This window comes from Coregonus lavaretus, assembly GCF_964263955.1.
Source record: "Coregonus lavaretus genome assembly, chromosome: 4".
Taxonomy (NCBI): domain Eukaryota; kingdom Metazoa; phylum Chordata; class Actinopteri; order Salmoniformes; family Salmonidae; genus Coregonus; species Coregonus lavaretus.
The window spans coordinates 61,644,613-61,668,139 of NC_139991.1; the positions used below are offsets into that span (position 1 = coordinate 61,644,613).

Below are 23,527 nucleotides of genomic sequence, written 5' to 3' on the forward strand. Positions count from 1 at the left end.
CCATATTTTGTATCAATGCGGATGGCTCCGTATAGCTCCGTATTGACATGATTGGTTGACGGTAGGTAGGGGCGGTACTTCCTGTACAAACACAAACTCACTACCTTGACAACAGCTCTGCGAAGCACAAGATGTATGAATGCCCTGACTTCTGCAGAGGCCACATTGCAGTAAATGCTGTACGGCCAATACAGAGGCTGGATTGACCATAAAATCGGTTTCTATTAGGATGAGTTCTATCCTTGAGGCAGAACTGAGCAATCTCCCCTAGATTGGCCAGCTGCAAAGTCCAAATTGGCCAGCTAGTGACCATTCTGCAGAACTGCCTCCAGAGCACGATTCATGACAAAAAACACTAACCTGGAGGCGACAGTAAGAGAAAGCAAGAGGGAGGAGAGAGAGGGAAAAGACCCTGGAATAGGGTTCGAGTCTACCCCATCGTACCCTTTCACTAAGAAAAACAATGGAGTGCCCTGTTCCTCATCCCTCGCTCCTAGAGTGAAAGTATGAGAAGAATGCGATCTATTTGTCCTCCTATGCACGGTCAACTGGGGGACCATATACAGACAGGTGTGTGCCTTTCCAAATCATGTCCAATCAATTGAATGTACCACAGGTGGACTCCGATCAAGTTGTAGTAACATCAAGAATGATCAATGGAAACTCAAATTTCGAGTCTTATAGCAAATGGTCTGAATAATTATGTAAAAAATGAATTTGTGTTTTAATTTTTTTATAAATGTGTTAATTTCTAAAAACCTGTTTTCGCTTTGCCATTATTGGGCATTGATGAGGATGGATTTTTTTGTTGTTGACATTTTTCAAAAGCAGGCGAGGAGGCAAGAGGCGAGCAAAACCAATCGAGATCCTCCCAATGTCAGGAGCACCAATATCCCCCCTCTCCTAAAAAGGGGCACAGCCATCACCCACTTTACCCCTCTGCTCATCCCTTCCTCCAACTATTCCTCTTCCATCTCGACTGATGTCAATATTTCAGCCAAGAAAAACAACCCTCCAGGGGCTCCCCGTATCTTGGATATAGAGACGGATACGTGGCACAGAGCAGTCAGCTAAATGTTTTAACCATGCAGTAAATCACATATTGTAAGAGACCAAGGCCCTGATTCCATCGACGAGACACTGCATCCTGACTAAGATACTGTAAGTTGTTTTGGTTTTTCCATGGGTCATATGTATATTGCAGAGGCTTTTGTTGGATCAGAAAACTACTTTGTGCAGAACGTACAGTAAAGCTGCCGGAGCCATTTTATCATTTTCAATCTCCTTGTGCCTGTGTGATTTCCCCTGCCTGTTGTTAGTATGCAGCCAGTAGGGGTGTGTGGGTAAATATATATATTTTTTAATATTTAAAAAAATTGTTTTTGTTTTTTTATCACTGGGGAAGCAAAGCTCCACCCCCCCCCCCCAAAAAAAAGCCATATCAGAACCTGTGTTGTGATAATTGCATTGATTGCTCTATAACCTGTTAGTTCATATGCCTTGCGACCATGATACACTACATGACCAAAAGTATGTGGACACCCGCTCGTCGAAAATCTCACCCCAAAATCATGGGCATTAATATGGAGTTGGTCCCCCCTTTGCTGCTGTAACAGCCTCCACTCTTCTGGGAAGGCTTTCCACTAGATGTTGGAACATCGCTGCGGGGACTTGCTTCAATTCAGCCACAAGAGCATTAGTGAGGTCGGGCACTGGTGTTGGGCGATTAGGCCTGGCTCACAGTTGGCGTTCCAATTCATCCCAAAGGTGTTCGATGGCGTTGAGGTCAAGGCTCTGTGCAGGCCAGTTAAGTTCTTCCACACCGATCTCGACAAACCATTTCTGTATGGACCTCGCTTTGTGCACGGGGGCATTGTCATGCTGAAACAGGAAAAGGCCTTCCCCAAACTGTTGCCACAAAGTTGGAAGTACAGAATCATCTAGAATGTCATTGTATGCTGTAGCGTTAAGATTTCCCTTCCCTGGAACTAAGGAGCCTAGCCCAAACCATGAAACAGCCTCAGACCATTATTCCTCCTCCACCAAACTTTACAGATGGCGCCATGCATTCGGGCAGGTAGTGTTCTCCTGGCAAACCCAGATTTGTCCGTCGGACTGCCTGATGGTGAAGCGTGATTCATCAATCCAGAGAACTGGTTTCCACTTATCCAGAGTCCAATGGCTGCAAGCTTTTCACCAGTCCAGAGATTTGATGAACTGACTTGTTGGAACGCTGGCATCCTATGACAGTGCCACGTTGAAAGTCACTGAGCTCTTCAGTAAGGCCATTCTACTGCCAATGTTTGTCTATAGAGATTGCATGGCTGTGTGGCTGAAACAGCCGAATCCACTAATTTGAAGGGATGTCCACATACTTTTGTATATATAGTGTATATAGGCCTAAGACCGAGACGATAAGACACAGTGGAAGAATAAATTCAACCACACCTTTGTTTCATTACAAAACCGTAGAGCAACATCTGTACACAAATAATATTGCATGTAACAAACAATTACATGACCTACAGCATGGTCAATCAAGTTCCCGACATTTTCGGACTATTAAACAACTTGATTTGGAACCACAGAGAGTTACCGCAAGTCGCAAAGAAAACAGGAGCTGCCTCCACTATTCCAGCACCATTTCAACATCAAATCACCTATGCTTAGTCTAATACAGTGACAATGAAAATATACCAAAAACTATTTAGTCCAATCAATGTAAGCTAAATATGAAGTGGCTGTCCATGGGAAAAGACCCTGGATGCTAGCATGCTAGTTAGCTATGGTGTCATAGTTAGGCATCGTGGGCTGTTGTGGGTAGTTATTGTAGGTTTGCATTGTTTTCGGCGGTGCCGGGTGTAGCACGAAGCTAGCTAGCTAGCCGTTTTTCAAACAAAGTCAACACAGTAGCCATTGCTAGCTAGCCAACACGACCAGCTAACTGTACTGTAGCAGCTAAATACAATATATTTGTGCTAGCTAGCCAACGTTTAATTATTGCTGCGTTATGAAAGGAACTAGACACGGACACGAATTATCTGTTTTGTGTGTTAACACACTATTGGTAGTTTGTTGTAACCAAGTATTGGTGCTAAACTGTGTGTTATTGGGTGCTAGCATGCTAGTTAGCTATGGTGTCATAGTTAGCTAGCTGAATAAAGTAAGTTGAGTCTATTCCTTGAAACATTGAACCACTGTAGTTCACAACAATTCTAATTTCTAAAAGTGGAAGTTGGGAGAGTTTTTGTTCGGGTGGTTCAGTGAAACAATTATAGTTTCTGAGGTGGAAGTTTTGGTGAGGGAAGCCCTACTCTCTCCTTTCCCAGATGTTTAGTTCATTTCATTCCGATCTCCTCTGCATTATTGTAGCCATTTGCTACAGCCTGTCAACTATGCCTCTGCCTATCCCTGTTCTCTCCTCTCCGCACAGGCTACACAAACGCCTCACACCGCGTGGCTGCTGCCTCTCTAACCTGGTGGTCCCTGCACGCACCACACACCTGGAGTTCCAGGTCTCAGGCAGCCTCTGGAACTGCCGTTCTACTGCCAACAAAGCTGACTTCATCCCAGCCTATGCTAACCTCCAGTCCCTCGACTTCCTGGCGCTGACGGAAACATGGATTACCACTGAAAACACTGCTACTCCTACTGCTCTCTCCTCGTCTGACCATGTGTTCTCGCATACCCCGAGAGCATCTGGTCAGAGGGGTGGTGGCACAGGAATTCTCATCTCTCCCAAGTGGACATTCTCAATTTTTCCCCTAACCCATCTGTCTATCTCCTCATTTGAATTCCATGCTGTCACAGTCACTAGCCCATTTAAGCTTAATATCCTTGTCATCTATCGCCCTCCAGGTTCCCTTGGAGAGTTCATCAAGGAGCTTGACGCCTTGATAAGTTCCTTTCCTGAGGATGGCTCACCCCTCACAGTTTTGGGGGATTTCAACCTCCCTACGTCTACATTTGACTCATTTCTCTCTGCCTCCTTCTTTCCACTCCTCTCCTCCTTTGACCTCACCCTCTCACCGTCCCCCCCTACTCACAAGGCAGGCAATACGCTTGACCTCATCTTTACTAGATGCTGCTCTTCTACTAATCTCACTGCAACTCCCCTCCATGTCTCCGACCACTACTTTGTTTCCTTTTCTCTCTCGCTCTCCTCCAACACTACTCACTCTGCCCCTACACAGATGGTAATGCGCCGCCGCAACCTTCGCTCTCTCTCTCCCACTACTCTCTCCTCTTCCATCCTATCATCTCTTCCCTCTGCTCAATCATTCTCCCTCCAATCTCCTGATTCTGCCTCCTCAACCCTCCTCTCCTCCCTTTCTGCATCCTTTGACTCTCTGTGTCCCCTATCCTCCCGGCCGGCTCGGTCCTCCCCTCCAGCTCCGTGGCTTGATGACTCATTGCGAGCTCACAGAACAGAGCTCCGGGCAGCGGAGCGGAAATGGAAGAAAACTAAACTCCCTGCCGACCTGGCATCTTTTCACTCCCTCCTCTCTACATTTTCTTCATCTGTTTCTGCTGCTAAGGCCACTTTCTACCACTCTAAATTCCAAGCATCTGCCTCTAACCCTAGGAAGCTCTTTGCCACATTCTCCTCCCTGCTGAATCCCCCCTCCCTCTCTCTGTGGATGACTTCGTCACCCACTTTGAAAAGAAGGTTGACGACATCCGATCCTCGTTTGTTAAGTCTAATGACACTGCTGGTCCTACTCACACTGCCCTACCCTATGCTTTGACTTCTTTCTCCCCTCTCTCTCCAGATAAAATCCTGCGACTTGTGACTGCAGGCCGCCCAACAACCTGCCCGCTTGACCCCATCCCCTCCTCTCTTCTCCAGACCATCTCCGGTGACCTTCTCCCCTACCTCACCTCGCTGATCAACTCATCCTTGACCGCTGGCTATGTCCCTTCCGTCTTCAAGAGAGCGAGAGTTGCACCCCTTCTCAAAAAACCAACACTCGATCCCACTGATGTCAACAACTACAGACCAGTATCCCTTCTTTCTTTTCTTTCCAAAACTATTGAGCGTGCCGTCTTTAGCCAACTCTCTTGCTATCTCTCTCAGAATGACCTTCTTGATCCAAACCAGTCAGGTTTCAGGACTGGTCATTCAACTGAGACTGCTCTTCTCTGTGTCACGGAGGCTCTCCGCACTGCTAAAGCTAACTCTCTCTCCTCTGCTCTTGTCCTTCTAGACCGGTCTGCTGCCTTTGATACTGTGAACCATCAGATCCTCCTCTCCACCCTCTCCGAGCTGGGCATCTCAGGCGCGGCTCACTCCTGGATTGCGTCCTACCTGACCGGTCGCTCCTACCAAGTGGCGTGGCGAGAAGCTGTCTCCGCACCACGTGCTCTCACCACTGGTGTCCCCCAGGGCTCAGTTCTAGGCCCTCTCCTATTCTCCCTATACACCAAGTCACTTGGCTCTGTCATATCCTCACATGGCCTCTCCTATCATTGCTACGCTGACGATACACAACTAATCTTCTCCTTTCCCCCTTCTGATAACCAGGTGGCGAATCGCATCTCTGCATGTCTGGCAGACATATCAGTATGGATGACGGATCACCACCTCAAGCTGAACCCTGGCAAGACGGAGCTGCTCTTCCTCCCGGGGAAGGACTGCCGTTCCATGATCTCGCAATCACGGTTGACAACTCCGTTGTGTCCTCCTCCCAGAGTGCGAAGAGCCTTGGCGTGACCCTGGACAACACCCTGTCGTTCTCCGCTAACATCAAGGCGGTGACCCAATCCTGCAGGTTCATGCTCTACAACATTCGGAGAGTACGACCCTGCCTTACACAGGAAGCGGCACAGGTCCTAATCCAGGCACTTGTCATCTCCCGTCTGGATTACTGCAACTCGCTGTTGGCTGGGCTCCCTGCCTGTGCCATTAAACCCCTACAACTCATCCAGAATGCCGCAGCCCGTCTGGTGTTCAACCTTCCCAAGTTCTCTCACGTCACCCCGCTCCTCCGCACACTCCACTGGCTTCCAGTTGAAGCTCGCATTTGTTACAAGACCATGGTGCTTGCCTATGGAGCTGTGAGGGGATCGGCACCTCTGTACCTTCAGGCTCTGATCAGTCCCTACACCCAAACGAGGGCATTGCGTTCATCCACCTCTGGCCTGCTGGCTCCCCTTCCTCTGCGGAAGCATAGTTCCCGCTCAGCCCAGTCAAAACTGTTCGCTGCTCTGGCACCCCAATTGTGGAACAAGCTCCCTCACGACGCCAGGACAGCGGAGTCACTCACCACCTTCCGGAGACATTTGAAACCCCACCTCTTTAAGGAATACCTGGGATAGGATAAAGTAATCCTTCTTCCCCCCCAAAAAAATAAATAAAAATAAATAAAAATAAAATGTAAAGTGGTTATCCCACTGGCTATAGGGTGAATGCACCAATTTGTAAGTCGCTCTGGATAAGAGTGTCTGCTAAATGACGTAAATGTAATGTAAATGTAATGATGTGTGTGTGTGTTTGTGCGCAAGTAGAAGAAAAAAACGTTGACTCACCCAATGCCATCCTCCTCTCTAGCATGTCGCCAAAATAGTCTATGACTGTCATACAGTAGGCTATATGCTTTTAGTTGTTGTCCTGGCTAAAATGCTTGCTCGCTAGCCTAACTTCCTTTCATGGGCAATGATGAGCCAGCTAGTTAACATTAGCCTACTACACATTGAACTTCCATCCTCTCAGGCCAGGGGCACAATGTATGCATTTATGGTTGGATCAGAATCTCCATTATAATTATTGTCCAGTACGGAGAATTAAGTAAAACCACAAGTCCAAATCCCTATCTCCATCCATGGCTAATTTAGTAAAGGGACAATTTCAGCCACTGGAGGACAACGAGACGCAACAATTCAAGTTCTGTCAATGACGTTTGGCTTTTGTTGTGATGTGATTGGTGTGAAGCCAAATCCAAACTGGCTTCCCTTTACACTTTTTTTGGTGCGCCAGGACCATTCACAGTTTAGCTCAACGCTGATTGGCTATTATTTTAAAAAATATAAAAAGGGAGACCTAATACTCGCTGGCTTCCCTTGCATTCAATGCAACGGGCGGCAACAATATCATACTCTTTCTGACCAGACAGCATCAGATAGATGGCCTTCACATACAGAGGGGCACTGTTTCGTTTGCTCGGATGCCTTCTTTTGTGATATACAGTACATTCGGCTTCAAACGAATTTAAGGAACATTTTACATGTTTTGGGGAAGCCTGGCGTCCCTTGGCATCCATGAATACGCGCCAATTTTTAATAATAATAATAATAATTATTATTATTATTATTATTATTATTATTATTATTATTATTATTATTATTATTATTATTATTATTATTCAATTCTATAGTTTGCGTAACACCAGTGAGTTATGAAGACAGTTAATTCTAAAAACGATAATCTGTTTCTGGTACGTTGAAAAGTGGATGGGAGGTAGTTTTGAATATTACGCTGATGGAGAAGTAAATTTTTTGTAGGTTCTGGATTTATTAAACAATACGTTTATATTTTAATACATCAATGCAACAGGTTGTGATGACTACATTACCGGAAAGGGGTTATAGGTTTATATTAGAAGGTGTAGTCAACTCAATGAAACGTGGTATTATCTGATGTGTTTTGAGCAGGATTATTTCTTATATGATTGGTGGAAGTACCCTACAGTATAATTGTTAAGGAAGACGTAGGAGATCACATCTCAAACACCTTTTAATAAGACGCTTGGGATCAAATATCACTGATTCTTTATGCGTAGTAATTGATTTTATTTGCGAATGACTAAAATATTAAATGTATAGGGGTGACAGGAACAATCTAAGGGGAAACAGATATTACCTATGTCGTTGGACAGTGATCCAGTAACGATACCATGATAATTTGATATGGGATCAAAAGGAACCGATGCTGGGGTTGAATAATCATTGTGAGAGAGTCTAAAGGGTAATCAATTAAAAATACTAATTGTAAACTCAGAGAACCTTGAGTGGCTTTCATCTTTGAGAGAGTTTGTCATCTTCTTCTGGAGTAGTCACATGTAATTAATTTGAAACAAACGATTAATGAGTTAAGGGAAGACAGTGGAATTATCATTGCCATGATTACGAGTAAGGAGAAAAGGGCTTTCAGTATATTTTACAGATGTTCCCATGTATATGGTCTTGGGAAGAGGTGTTAGTTACATTCAGGATTAGGTAATAAGAGGGAGCTACCAACTTAAATAAGGCCTGGCCATTTTTGTTTGTTGTTTTCCAATATGGTTTTTCAAATAACCACACACAACCCACCTATTATACATGGTTACATAGGGTTTTTATTTTTATTTTAGGGGGTTTTAACAGGTTAGAGATAAGTCTTAAAGGGGTACACAATTTTCTGAAATTTTTGTTTTCTGAGTGAGTTTTGGGTAAACACGTGATTTCTTTTAAGAAGAAATGTAATGAGGACTTAATGTACACTTGGGATACAACATTTATGAAATGTTTTAACTGTTGTTAATGATTAGTCTACTATAGAATGAAACACTTCTTTGAAGGGTTTGAATGACCTCTGACCTCTGTCCTGACTTTCTAGTGTGATTTGATCACCCACACTGGACAACCGAGTGACATAGGATGATGAATTTAAGGTAATTTATTATACCGAGTTGAGGGTCATTAGTAATACTGATAATTATGAAGAAGTTTATAATTTGGCAATAGTCCTATATATGATTCGGACCATGACATGGACAGAGTGAGAGAGCTAGTCCTGAATGAGGGACACCTGTCGCTAGTCAATTTTAATATTCCTTGAATTACCTTATGGGATACAATTAAGTTAAGGTATTATCAAAGGTTGTCATTTTAATTCAATTTATTATTTTGTTTTAACAGGCAATGTTGTTTTTTGGGGGGGTTTTTAACGCATGAATCAATGTGAGTCATGTGTCCAAAGGGGTAAGCACTGGTCGCATAGGTCTTTTTGGTAAATATGCAAATTGATTTAAGAATATGAGCAGTAGTAATTAATGTGTTATGGGTTAGATTAAATGTTTTATGTGCAAGTGTATTTGTGGTAGGAGGCAGGGTGTAGAGGAGGCCCGTCTATGAAACTAGTGTGCACTTCCTAATCTCAAGGCTTCTCCTGTCTGATAAGAAGACAGGGTATCGTAGCATACGGTGTCTCACCTAACAATGTTCTTAAGACTCTCTTCCCACGGGTGAAGGCTTCTCTGCCCAACCTAGCAGGAGAATATGAGCCTTGTCTGCACCCTGGAGACTGGCGGTAAAGGATTACAGAATTAAGAGATGGACAAAACCTAGGTGGAGAGGTCAGTACTAGATGTTGCTGGCTACCTCAATGGAGGGGACAGTAGCAGAGAGAGATACCTGCATCCATGTGTCCCACTGTAGGAGTGTTCCAACCCCAGAGGAGGAAGATGGCACAGCCACTGCGGAGCATTGTTTTATTTTGTGTCGGTCTGTGTCTGTGTGTCTTTGCAGCAGTGACTCAACTTCCCCATTGGTACGCTGCCAGAATGACACACTCCACAAAACGATGTTGGTGGATTGAGAGGGACTCTGCATGATCCGAGACCCTAGCAACCGAAGAAGGTTCAGAGCTAAAAGGGACCATACATCATCACCCAGGCTACACCAACGGCTGTACGGATAGAGGGGAGAGCGACCTGGTATCATCTAAACCACTGCAACAGAGTACTACGAGGAAACCGATGACCTAGAGATGAGGGAGCTGAGGACGCTGGAGCTGACCAGAATCAAGTGATGGGAGACTATGGCAATGCTACTGATGAGCTAGGTGATATGGCTGATTCCCTCGGCGGAGGGACAGACCTCCAAGAACATCCAAGGACTTCAAGATCTTCCAGAAGTTAAAGAATCACCTGACTTTCCAACCATTCTTTTCTCTGTCTGTCGAGGGTTTCCCTATCAGTACTTGAGGTCTAACTTTTCGATCCTGTGAATCTGCAGTGTAGTTGATAGACTGATAAGGGGAGTACAGTGGGGGGGAAAAGTATTTAGTCAGCCACCAATTGTGTAAGTTCTCCCACTTAAAAAGATGAGAGGCCTGTAATTTTCATCATAGGTACACGTCAACTATGACAGACAAAATTAGAAAAGAAAATCCAGAAAATTACATTGTAGGATTTTTAATGAATTTATTTGCAAATTATGGTGGAAAATAAGTATTTGGTCAATAACAAAAGTTTCTCAATACTTTGTTATATACCGTTTGTTGGCAATGACACAGGTCGAACGTTTTCTGTAAGTCTTCACAAGGTTTTCACACACTGTTGCTGGTATTTTGGCCCATTCCTCCATGCAGATCTCCTCTAGAGCAGTGATGTTTTGGGGCTGTCGCTGGGCAACACAGACTTTCAACTCCCTCCAAAGATTTTCTATGGGGTTGAGATCTGGAGACTGGCTAGGCCACTCCAGGACCTTGAAATGCTTCTTACGAAGCCACTCCTTCGTTGCCCGGGCGGTGTGTTTGGGATCATTGTCATGCTGAAAGACCCAGCCACGTTTCATCTTCAATGCCCTTGCTGATGGAAGGAGGTTTTCACTCAAAATCTCACGATACCTGGCCCCATTCATTCTTTCCTTTACACGGATCAGTCGTCCTGGTCCCTTTGCAGAAAAACAGCCCCAAAGCATGATGTTTCCACCCCCATGCTTCACAGTAGGTATGGTGTTCTTTGGATGCAACTCAGAATTCTTTGTCCTCCAAACACGACGAGTTGAGTTTTTACCAAAAAGTTCTATTTTGGTTTCATCTGACCATATGACATTCTCCCAATCCTCTTCTGGATCATCCAAATGCACTCTAGCAAACTTCAGACGGGCCTGGACATGTACTGGCTTAAGCAGGGGGACACGTCTGGCACTGCAGGATTTGAGTCCCTGGCGGCGTAGTGTGTTACTGATGGTAGGCTTTGTTACTTTGGTCCCAGCTCTCTGCAGGTCATTCACTAGGTCCCCCCATGTGTGGTTCTGGGATTTTTGCTCACCATTCTTGTGATCATTTTGACCCCACGGGGTGAGATCTTGCGTGGAGCCCCAGATCGAGGGAGATTATCAGTGGTCTTGTATGTCTTCCATTTCCTAATAATTGCTCCCACAGTTGATTTCTTCAAACCAAGCAGCTGACCTATTGCAGATTCAGTCTTCCCAGCCTGGTGCAGGTCTACAATTTTGTTTCTGGTGTCCTTTGACAGCTCTTTGGTCTTGGCCATAGTGGAGTTTGGAGTGTGACTGTTTGAGGTTGTGGACAGGTGTCTTTTATACTGATAACAAGTTCAAACAGGTGCCATTAATACAGGTAACGAGTGGAGGACAGGGGAGCCTCTTAAAGAAGAAGTTACAGGTCTGTGAGAGCCAGAAATCTTGCTTGTTTGTAGGTGACCAAATACTTATTTTCCACCATAATTTGCAAATAAATTCATAAAAAATCCTACAATGTGATTTTCTGGATTTTTTTTCCTCAATTTGTCTGTCATAGTTGACGTGTACCTATGATGAAAATTACAGGCCTCTCATCTTTTTAAGTGGGAGAACTTGCACAATTGGTGGCTGACTAAATACTTTTTTCCCCCACTGTATATTAGAAATTGGTATTAAGAATAATTAGTAAAACATAATAATTTGTCATATAGTCAATGCTTATATGGATTTATTGGATTAGGAATGAACTCAACTAAACTGTTATGTTCTGTCTTCTCTTGCGGTAAATACAGATGGTGTATTGATGCATAGCAGGGATAATTCGGCCTAGATTGGTGTGAAACTCAAAAAAAATAATAATAAAAATCGTCTGAAGATGGACATCAGAGGCGTTGAAGACGTTCCTGTACAGCACCACTTCTACCTGCAACCGGTGTACAACAGCCAATAGAAGCTATCAACTGCTTTTCTCTCATGCCTTTTTTCTCGGGAGTGGGACAGGAGTCCACGATGAGTGAGAATGCAGAGAGATCTGTTCAAATACAACATTGTGTGTAGAGATGGTGGTGACTCGGATGAGACATTGAAGTTGGGACATTGTCATGGGCAATTCATTTTGAATAGTAATAGTAGCATTCTGGATTGTTATACTGTAAGTAATATAAGTGTACATTCTAAGAGTGGTGATATGTGCTAAGTTGAGGGTTAACTTTTATTGATAAGGCCCATGTGAATCACTAAGCATTGTCATTCTAAATTTGGGTTGAATAATTAATTGGTATATGTTGATGATTTTTCAGTAGACTATAGTTAAATTTATTCAGACTCAGTGAACTATAAGATCAACATAGTTAATCAGTGAACACTAAGATAGATGTAACCCTATGTTGATATGCAAGAACTTAATTGGTTCCCATCATGGGGTGTGACATAGGAATGTTTATGCTATTTTCATCTGATCTGACCTTTCCTCAAGCCTAACTAATCCAAGGCTATACTGATTTATCACTAACTGAAACCAGAGTGTTATCCTTTGTATCTCTCCTCAGGCATATTATGGGAACAGAGTCAGGGTTGAACAGAGTTGAACATGGTACCTATTAACATTCATGGGTTTTCAAGCAATTGGGTATGAAATGTCACTCATTGGACAATATGCAATTGATAATTGCATAGCATTGGATGCTATTACAGTAGATAAAGGGGGAATGTATGCGATTATAGGGGGAGATGCATGTTGTACATACTTGCCATCAGAATAGGAAGGTTTTGGGAATTTAACTAAAGCTACGGGAAATATTACAGAAATACAGGATGGGATTAGTGATTACAGCTAGAGATGTATCAGTCAATATTAATGCAAGGAGGGAAAGTAAAAATTATTCATCTATATCATGATATTCAAGTGTAGAGTCCATTGTATAATGTTGATTGGGGAGTGGGGAATGTGATGTTGGAACTGTATAACCGTGGATATAAGGTTTACAGGATTGGAAATGTGGAAACAAGACTACCTCAGTTGATCAGATAGCGCCCCAAGTGGCCAGAGAAAAGCTTGGGGCTCCTCTGGATGAAGAAATTGAGAATGTATTTGAAGTTATTTTTATTGGGATATATTAATCTACCTATATTGTAGTCTACATGTAACTTACAAATTGTCATGAATCAATGTCTTTTCTGGGATGATGTCATGAGGTTAGGAATTACATTTGTAGGTTTTGTTTGTTTGGTTTAAGTAATGTTATATCTGTGGAAAATGGGGGATTGATATTACGTATTTTATACAGGATTAGTTCATGTTAGATATTATGAGCTGCATAAGGATTTGGAGGATGAGGACATTCCATGTATTTCTTTCTGTCACTGGTGGGTGCCAGAAGGTATGCGGGCCAAGATAGCTGGGGGGCCACTGGTGCTAATCTTAGGAGTACGTTATGGAATATCCTGACTAGGGTGCAACACAATACCATTAGGGTGATCCTATATGTGGTGAAGATTGACACTCAATAATGGTTGGCAACTGTTGGATAGAAGTAGCTTGCAAACAAGTATATAAGCTATAAGAGATTTCCTTTGTTCAGTTAGTTCAGAGAACGCTTAGTTCAGATAACGCGGGGCAATTTATGCTGAATCCAGTACCGCAATATTAAATACTTTGAACCAACTCTCCATCTAAGTGTTTAACTATTCTCTTGCATCCTGAATTACTTGATACCAGAAAACTCATCACAACACCTACCTACATGTACAAATTACCTTGACTAACCGGTACCCCCTGTATATAGCCACGTTATTGTTATTTGTTTGTGTTACTTTTTATATTAAATATTTTCTTAATTCTTAACTCTATTTCTTGAACTGCATTGTTGGTTAAGGGCTTGTAAGTAAGCATTTCACAGTAAGGTCTACACATGTTGTATTCAGCGCATGTGACAAATAAAAATTGATCCATTTCAAATCAATGAATCTGCTAAAATGCATAATTTTACCGGCTTTTCATTAATTAATTTTTCTTAATGCATTAACTCGGACAAAAGCCGGCTATTACCGGCTAGCGGAATCACTGGTCCAGGCCTATGGACCGAAGTATACACCGCTGTCAGGCCTAAAGACATACTGGGTTACACTACTACCCATACTAACACCAGGACACTAAAGCCAAAATGGTTCCATATTCCTTATAAAGTTGCACCTTTTTCCCTAAATCGTGCACTAGGGGTGCTTTCTAATCCACCATGTGAAACAAGCAGGCCTAAGGGTAAGAGATTAGAGGTCAGGGGTGAAGGGCCCTCTGTTCCGCCATAGGTCAGTGATAAGGGTTAGAGGTAAGATGTCAGGTGTGAAGTCCTACCTGTATACGTAGGGTCCTCTCTGCTCCACCATGGGTTTCTCTCCAGCCAGGACTTCGGTAGGGTTCAGGACATTGAAGAAATAGACAGACATGAAGAAGGGGACAGGGACATCCTTCCACATGGTGTAGGACATCTCATTCTTAGGGTCTATCACTAAGTTCTGAGGAGAGGACAATAATGATTTAACTACCATACAAAACATATGTACACATTAATATACATGGTGTTCAGTACGACAGCTCGATCTATGCTCTGTGGGAGGGTCTCACTGACAGTAGCCCATATTCAGTGTGTGACCCATGTGGGAATCAAACACACAACCACACACACACAAAAGTATGTGGACACCCCTTCAAATGAGTGGATTTTGATATTTCAGCCCCACCCGTTGCTGACAGGTGTATGAAATCGAACACACAGCCATACAATCTCCATAGACAAACATTGGCAGTAGAATGGCCTTACTGAAGAGCTCAGTGGCTTTCAACGTGGGACTGTCATAGGAAGCCACCTTTCCAACAAGTCAGTTTGTCAAATTTCTGCCCTGCTAGAGCTGCCCCGGTATGTGCTGTTATTGTGAAGTGGAAACGTCTAGGAGCAACAACGGCTCAACTGCGAAGTAGTATGCCAAACAAGCTCACAGAACGGGACCGCCGAGTGCTGTTGCTCGTAAAAATCGTCTGTCCTCGGTTGCAACACTTAGTACCGAGTTCCAAACGGCCTCTTGAAGCAACATCAGCACAATAACTGTTTGTCGAGAGCTTCATGAAATGGGTTTCCATGGCCGAGCAGCCACACACAAGCCTAAGATCACCATGTGTAATGCCAAGCATCGGCTGGAGTGGTGTAAAGATCTCCGCCATTTAACTCTGGAGCAGTGAATCACGCTTCACCATCTGGCAGTCCGACGGACGAATCTGGGTTTGGCGGATGCCAGGAGAACGCTACCTGCCCCAATGCATAATGCCAATTGTAAAGTTTGTTGGAGAAGGAATAATGGTCTGGGGCTGTTTTTCATGGTTTGGGCTAGGCCCCTTAATTCCAGTGAAGGAAATCTTAGTAATGTACAGACACCCACATTTTTTTTCCCCCCACCTTTATTTAACCAGGTAAGCCAGTTGAGAACAAGTTCTCATTTACAACCGCAACCTGGCCAAGATAAAGCAAAGCAGTGCGATAAAAACAACAACACAGAGTTACATATGGGGTAAACAAAACAAAGTCAAAAATACAACAGAAAAAATATATATACAGTGTGTTCAAATGTAGCAAGTTATGGAGGAAAGGCAATAAATAGGCCATAGTGCAAAATAATTACAATTTAGTATTAACACTGGAATGATAGATGTGCAAGAGATGATGTGCAAATAGAGATACTGGGGTGCAAATGAGCAAAATAAATAACAATATGGGGATGAGGTAGTTGGGTGGGCTAATTTCAGATGGGCTGTGTACAGGTGCAGTGATCGGTAAGGTGCTCTGACAACTGATGCTTAAAGTTAGTGAGGGAGATAAGAGTCTCCAGTTTCAGAGATTTTTGCAATTCGTTCCAGTCATTGGCAGCAGAGAACTGGAAGGAATGGTGGCCAAAGGAGGTGTTGGCGTTGGGGATGACCAGTGAGATATACCTGCTGGAGCGCATACTACGGGTGGGTGTTGCTATGGTGACCAATGAGCTAAGATAAGGCGGGGATTTGCCTAGCAGTGATTTATAGATGGCCTGGAGCCAGTGGGTTTGGCGACGAATATGTAGTGAGGACCAGCCAACAAGAGCGTACAGATCACAGTGGTGGGTAGTATATGGGGCTTTGGTGACAAAACGGATGGCACTGTGATAGACTACATCCAATTTGCTGAGTAGAGTGTTGGAGGCTATTTGGTAAATGACATCGCCGAAGTCAAGGATCGGTAGGATAGTCAGTTTTACGAGGGCATGTTTGGCAGCATGAGTGAAGGAGTCTTTGTTGCGAAATAGATTTAACTTTGGATTGGAGATGCTTAATGTGAGTCTGGAAGGAGAGTTTACGGTCTAACCAGACACCTAGGTATTTGTAGTTGTCCACATACTCTAGGTCAGACCCGTCAAGGGTGCCAGCAGCGTTCGATTGAAGAGCATGCATTTAGTTTTACTAGTGTTTAAGAGCAGTTGGAGGCTACTGAAGGAGTGTTGTATGGCATTGAAGCTCGTTTGGAGGTTTGTTAACACAGTGTCCAATGAAGGGCCAGATGTATACAAAATGGTGTCGTCTGCGTAGAGGTGGATCTGAGAGTCACCAGCAGCAAGAGAGCCATCATTGATATACACAGAGAAAAGAGTCGGCCCAAGAATTGAACCCTGACATAGCTCCAGACAACAGGCCCTCCGATTTGACACATTGAACTCTATCTGAAAAGTAGTTGGTGAACCAGGCGAGGCAGTCATTTGAGAAACCAAGGCTATTTAGTACTGCCAATGAGAATGCGGTGGTTAACAGAGTTGAAAGCCTTGGCCAGTTCGATGAAGACGGCTGCACAGTACTGTCTATTATCGATCGCTGTTATAATATCGTTTAGGACCTTGAGCGTGGCTGAGGTGCACCCATGACCAGCTCGGAAACCGGATAGCATAGCGGAGAAAGTACGGTGGGATTCGAAATGGTCGGTGATCTGTTTGTTAACTTGGCTTTCAAAAACTTTCGAAAGGCAGGGCAGGATGGATATAGGTCTGTAACAGTTTGGATCTAGAGTGTCACCCCTTTGAAGAGGGGGATGACCGCGGCAGCTTCTCTGGGGATCTCTGGGGATCTCAGACGTTACGAAAGATAGGTTGAACAGGCTAGTAATAGGGGTTGCGACAATTTCGGCTGCTAGTTTTAGAAAGAAAGGGTCCAGATTGTCTAGCCCAGATGATATGTAGGGGTCCAGATTTTGCAGCTCTTTCAGAACATCAGCTGTCTGAATTTGTGTGAAGGAGAAGCGGGGGGGGGGCATGGGCAAGTTGCAGCGGGGGGTGCAGAGCTGGTGGCCTTGGTAGTGGTAGCCAGGTGGAAAGCATGGCCAGCCGTAGCAAAATGCTTGTTGAAATTCTCGATTATTGTAGATTTATCGGTGGTGATAGTGTTTCCTAGCCTCAGTGCAGTGGGCAGCTGGGAGGAGGTGCTCTTATTCTCCATGGACTTTACAGTGTCCCAGTTTTGGAGTTAGTGCTACACGACGCAAATTTCTGTTTGAAAAAGCTAGCCTTTGCTTTCCTAACTGCTTGTGTATATTGGTTCCTAACTTCCCTGAAAAGTTGCATATCGCGGGGGCTATTCGATGCTAATGCAGTACGCCACAGGATGTTTTTGTGCTGGTCAAGGGCAGTCAAGTCTGAGGAGAACCAGGGGCTATATCTGTTCTTAGTTCTGTATTTTTTGAACGGGCATGTTTATTTAAGATTGAGAGGAAATTTAAGCATATGTTTTCTTTTCAGTCGCCTCCATCTCCTCTAACTGAAGCTAATGGTAGAGATTTTTTTCTATTGATAATGTCAAATTAACAGCCACACAAAGACTCATGTGAAGGTGAAATTACAGAGGAGGAACTTCTGGATGCAATTAAAGACTAAGTCTGGGAAAATTCCAGGGTTGGATGGCATACCAGTCGAGGTATACCAAACCTTTTTTGATATACTAAGAGGACTGTTATTAGCATGTTTTAACCACTCCTATGTAAATGGTAGATTATCTGACACTCAAGAAGAAGGTCTGATCTCATTATTACTGAAACAGGATACAAGTGGAAAATATAAAGATCCAGTCCATTTACAAAATTAGAGGCCCCTTACACTTCAGTGTTGTGATGCAAAAATCCTAGCCAAATGTATAGTGCATAGAATTAAAAAGGTATTGTCGGATATTATTCATTGTAATCAGACAGGTTTTTTACATGGAAGATACATTGGAGATAATATAAGGCAAGTATTGAAAACAATAGAAAACTATGGAAAATATGGGAAACCAGGCCTGCTATTCATAGCAGACTTCGAAAAGGCATTTGATAAAGTTCGACTGGGGTTTATATATAAATGCCTGGAGCATTTCAATTTTGGAGAATCTCTTATAAAATGGGTCAAAATCATGTATAGTAACCCTAGGTGTAAAATAGTCAATAATGGATATTTATCAGAAAGTCTGTCAAGAGGAGTGAAACAAGGTTGTCCACTATCGGCATATCTATTTATTGTGGCCATCGAGATGTTAGCTATTAAAATCAGATCCAATAATAATATCAGAGGATTAGAAATCCAGGGCTTAAAAACAAAGGTGTCATTGTACGCTGATGATTCATCTTTTCTTTTAAATCCACAACTAGAATCCCTCCACAGCCTCAGAGGATCTACCGTATTTTCCGCACTATAAGGCGCACTTAAAAGCCTTTAATTTTCTCAAAAAATGACAGTGCGCCTTATAATCCGGAGCGCCTTATATATGGATCAATTGGTTAATTGGTTGATCCATACTGGTTGTACACGGTGCTCAAGGTGCTCTGTCAAAATGTTTCAGTATGAAAAACCAATAAAAACAATTTAATAATAATGAAATGTTTCAGTACGACTGGTAAACTACAAAGCCGCACCACTTGCAGCATTACGGTAGCCAGTACACACCGGTACTGTGCTTACTCACAGTCCCACACCACTTGTGTGTGTATAAAGACCCCAAAATGGCACCTTTCAAGAGACACGCTTACGACGCAGAGTTCAAGCTCAAGGCTGTCGGTCATGCAGTAGAATATGGGAATAGAGCAGCAGCGAGAGAATTCAACATTAATGAATCAATGGTACGGAAGTGGAGGAAGCAAGAAGATGACCTGCGCCAAGTAAAGAAGACTAAACAGAGTTTCCGAGGGAACAAAGCGAGATGGCCACAGTTAGAGGACAAACTCGAACAGTGGGTTGTTGAACAGAGAGCAGCAAGTAGAAGCGTCTCTACAGTCACTATTCGAATGAAGGCAACAGCGCTAGCACGGGACATGACAATCGATGAATTTCGAGGCGGTCCTTCTTGGTGCTTTCGTTTTATGAAAAGACGTAATCTCTCCATCCGCACACGAACTACCGTCTCGCAGCAACTGCCAAAAGATTACCAAGAAAAGCTGGTCACTTTCCGCGCATACTGCAAAAAGAAGATCACTGAAAAGAAGATCCGGCCAGAGCACATCACCAACATGGACGAGGTTCCACTCACCTTTGATATTCCCGTGAACCGCACTGAGTGGCTGAGAGAAATTTACGTCAAGAGACCGGGTGGCTTTTTCCACACAGCTCCGTCCCTATTGATCTACGACTCAATGCGCGCCCATATCACCGATGCTGTCAAAAAACAAGTGAAGCAAACTAATTCGGAGCTTGCCGTCATTCCGGGTGGATTAACTAAAGAACTCCAGCCGCTAGATATTGGTGTCAACAGGGCGTTCAAAGCTAGACTGCGAGCTGCGTGGGAGCAGTGGATGACAGAAGGCGAACACACGTTCACCAAGACGGGGAGACAGCGCCGGGCGACTTACGCCACTATCTGCCAATGGATCGTGGATGCCTGGGCTGATATATCGGTCTCAACTGTGGTCAAAGCTTTCACGAAGGCAGGAATAATCTCTGAACTGCCAGGCAACAGCAGCGACACTGACTCGGATAATGACGAGAGGGAGCCGGGCAGGTTGGATGCCGTAGTCGCCAACTGTTCAATTCGGACACTGAAGAAGAAGAATTCGAGGGGTTCGTGGATGGGGAATGAACTGAAAGTGTGAGCTTTACGTGTTATATGTAACTGAACAATGTTGAGTTATGCACTAACGTTTGAACAACATTACCATGGGAGTGAACGGAGTTGTCAGAACGCTTAATAAAGTTTGACTTTAGCTGACTGTTTTGTTGACATTCCTTTTAGCACAGCTCCATCTAGTGGATGCATAACGCAACCCCAGTCAATTCGTTTGACTACAGTATCTTCTATTCTATGCGCCTTATAATCCGGTGCGCCCTATATATGAAAACAGTTCTAAAATAGGCCATTCATTGAAGGTGCGCCTTATAGTGCGGAAAATACGGTAGATACATTTTCTAACCTCTCTGGATTACAACCAAATTATGACAAATGTACTATATTACGTATTGGATCACTAAAAAATACATTTCTTACATTACCATGTAGTTTACCAATAAAATGGTCTGATGGTGATGTGGATATACTCGGAATACATATCCCAAAGGAAATAAATGATCTCACTTCAATACATTTTTATAGAAAGTTAGCAAAAATAGATAAGATCTTACTACCATGAAAAGGAAAATACCTGTCAATTTGTGGAAAAATCACCCTGTTTAACTCTTTAGTATTATCCCAGTTTACCTATTTGTTTATGGTCTTGCCTACGCCTAGCGAACAGTTTTTTAAATTATATGAGAAAATAATATTCCATTTTATTTGGAACGGCAAGCCAGACAAAATTAAAAGGGCATATTTATATAATGAATATGAATTCGGAGGACAGAAATTATTAAATATTAAAGCATTAGACCTATCACTAAAAGCTTCAGTCATACAAAAGTTATACTTAAATCTGAACTGGTTCTCAAGCAAATTAGTAAAATTGTCTCACCCAATGTTCAAGAAAGGCCTTTTTCCCTTTATTCAGATTACAACAACTCATTTGCAGTTATTTGAAAAGGAAATCATCTCCCAAATATCACTATTTCTAAAACAAGCCATAGAAAGTTGGTTGCAATTTCAATTTAATCCTCCAGAAACAACAGAACAAATAATGCAACAAATATTGTGGTTAAATTCAAATATACTAATTGACAAAAAAAAACTTTTTTTTTTGACAGAATGTTTAAAAAAGGTATAATCTTCGTAAATGATATCGTCGGTAGGACTGGTGGAGTTATGTCGCACACGCAGCTAACAAAAACATATGGAAATGTCTGCTCTACCCAAAATTACAACCAAATAATTGCAGCCTTACCGCAAAAGTGGAAGAGGAAAGTGGAAGGGGGAGAAAGTAAGGAACTTGTCTGCAGGCCTTGCATTAAAGAACATAATTGGTTAAGGAAAACTGTGATATACTTTTTTATTTATCAGTTTCACTTAAGGACCAAAGGATTGACAGCCGTCCCATACAGATTGCAAAATAGTTGGGAAGAGATTTTTGACGTACCGATCCCATGGCATAGTGTTTATGAACTGACACGCAAAACGACACCGGATTCAAAAATTAGAATCTTTCAATTTAAATACAATTATATACAATTCTTGCTACCAATAGAATGTTATTTATATGGGGGATACAATCTTCCCAGCTCTGCATATTTTGCAAAGTCCGTGTTGCCCAGCGACAGCCCCAAAACATCACTGCTCTAGAGGAGATCTGCATGGAGGAATGGGCCAAAATACCAGCAACAGTGTGTGAAAACCTTGTGAAGACATACAGAAAACGTTTGACCTGTGTCATTGCCAACAAAGGGTATATAACAAAGTATTGAGAAACTTTTGTTATTGACCAAATACTTATTTTCCACCATAATTTGCAAATAAATTCATTAAAAATCCTACAATGTGATTTTCTGGAATTTTTTTCCTCATTTTGTCTGTCATAGTTGACGTGTACCTATGATGAAAATTACAGGCCTCTCATCTTTTTAAGTGGGAGAATTTGCACAATTGGTGGCTGACTAAATACTTTTTTCCCCCACTGTATATAAAAAACATGGGGGATTGGAAGTGATGCAGACAATTACATTGATAGAAGATACAATCTGCAATATTAAGCTGATCCATCCCCCCCCCCCCCCCAAAAAAGAGAGGAAATTACTTTTAAAGAACAACCAGGCATCCTCTACTGACGGAATGAGATCTATATCCATCCAGGATACCTGGGCCAGGTCAATTAGGAAGGCCTGCTCGCTAAAGTGTTTTAGGGAGCGTTTGACAGTGATGAGGGGTGGTCGTTTGACCGCGGACCTGTTATGGACGCAGGCAATAAGGCAGTGATCGCTGAGATCCTTGTTGAAGACAGCAGAGGTGTATTTAGAGGGTAAGTTAGTCAGGATGATCTATGAGGGTGCCCATGTTTACGGATGTAAGGTTGTACCTGGTAGGTTCGTTGATAATTTGTGTGAGATTGAGGGCATCTAGTTCGGATTGTAGGATGGCCGGGGTGTTAAGCATATCCCAATTTAGGTCACCAAGCAGTACGAACTCGGAGGATAAATGGGGAGCAATCAATTCACATATGGTGTCCAGGGCACAGCTGGGGGCTGAGGGGGGTCTGTAGCAAGCGGCAACAGTGAGAGACTTATTTCTGGAAAGGTGGATTTTTAGAAGTAGAAGCTCAAACTGTTTGGGCACAGACCTGGATAGTATGATAGAGCTCTGCAGGCTCTCTCTACAGTAGATTGCAACTCCACCCCCTTTGGCAGTTCTATCTAGACGGAAAATGTTGTAGTTGGGGATGGACATTTCAGAATTGTTGGTGGCCTTCCTAAGCCAGGATTCAGACTGCTAGAACATCAGGGTTGGCGGAGTGTGCTAACGCAGTGAATAACTCAAACTTAGGAAGGAGGCTTCTGATGTTATCGTGCAGAAAACCAAGGCTTTTACTGTTACAGAAGTCAACAAATGATAGCTCCTGGGGAGTAGGAGTGATACTGGGGGCTGCAGGGCCTGGGTTTGCCTCTACATCACCAGAGGAACAGAGGAGGTCTAGAATAAGGATACGGCTAAAGGCTTTAAGAACTGGTCTTCTAGTGCGTTGAGTACAGAGAATAAAGGGGGCAGATTTCCGGGCGTTGTAGAAAAGATTCAGGGCATTATGTACAGACAAGGATATGGAAGGATATGAGTACAGTGGAGGTAAACCTAAGCGTTGGGTAACAATGAAAGTGATAGCATCACTGGAGGCACCGATTGAGCCGGTCTCAGCGTGTATGGGGGGTGGAACAAAGGAACTATTTGAGGCAGTTTGAGAGGGACTTGGGGTTCTACAGTGAAATTGTATAATAAGAACTAACTGGAACAGCAATAGGCAACACATATTGACATGGGAGAGAGGCATAAAGCAATCAGGTGTTATTAGAGAGATCTAAGACAACAACTGGTAATAGCGATAAAGTTTGGGCTGAGGCTAAACAGATAAACAGGACACCGTGTAAAGGAACAGTCCAGCAGGCATCAGCTGTGCAGCTGAGTGAT

General features: G+C 43.2%; 1 protein-coding gene across 3 annotated transcripts in view; it reads right to left on the minus strand.

Annotated features, from left to right (window-relative positions):
- Positions 1-23,527, minus strand: part of scarb1 (scavenger receptor class B, member 1) — a 70,128-nt gene that overhangs the window by 42,360 nt on the left and 4,241 nt on the right. For all 3 annotated transcript variants that reach the window (XM_084160426.1, XM_084160425.1, XM_084160424.1), the window contains exon 2: positions 14,318-14,478. In XM_084160426.1, coding sequence (XP_084016552.1) covers positions 14,318-14,478 — 161 coding nt within the window. The remainder of the gene's footprint in view (positions 1-14,317; positions 14,479-23,527) is intronic.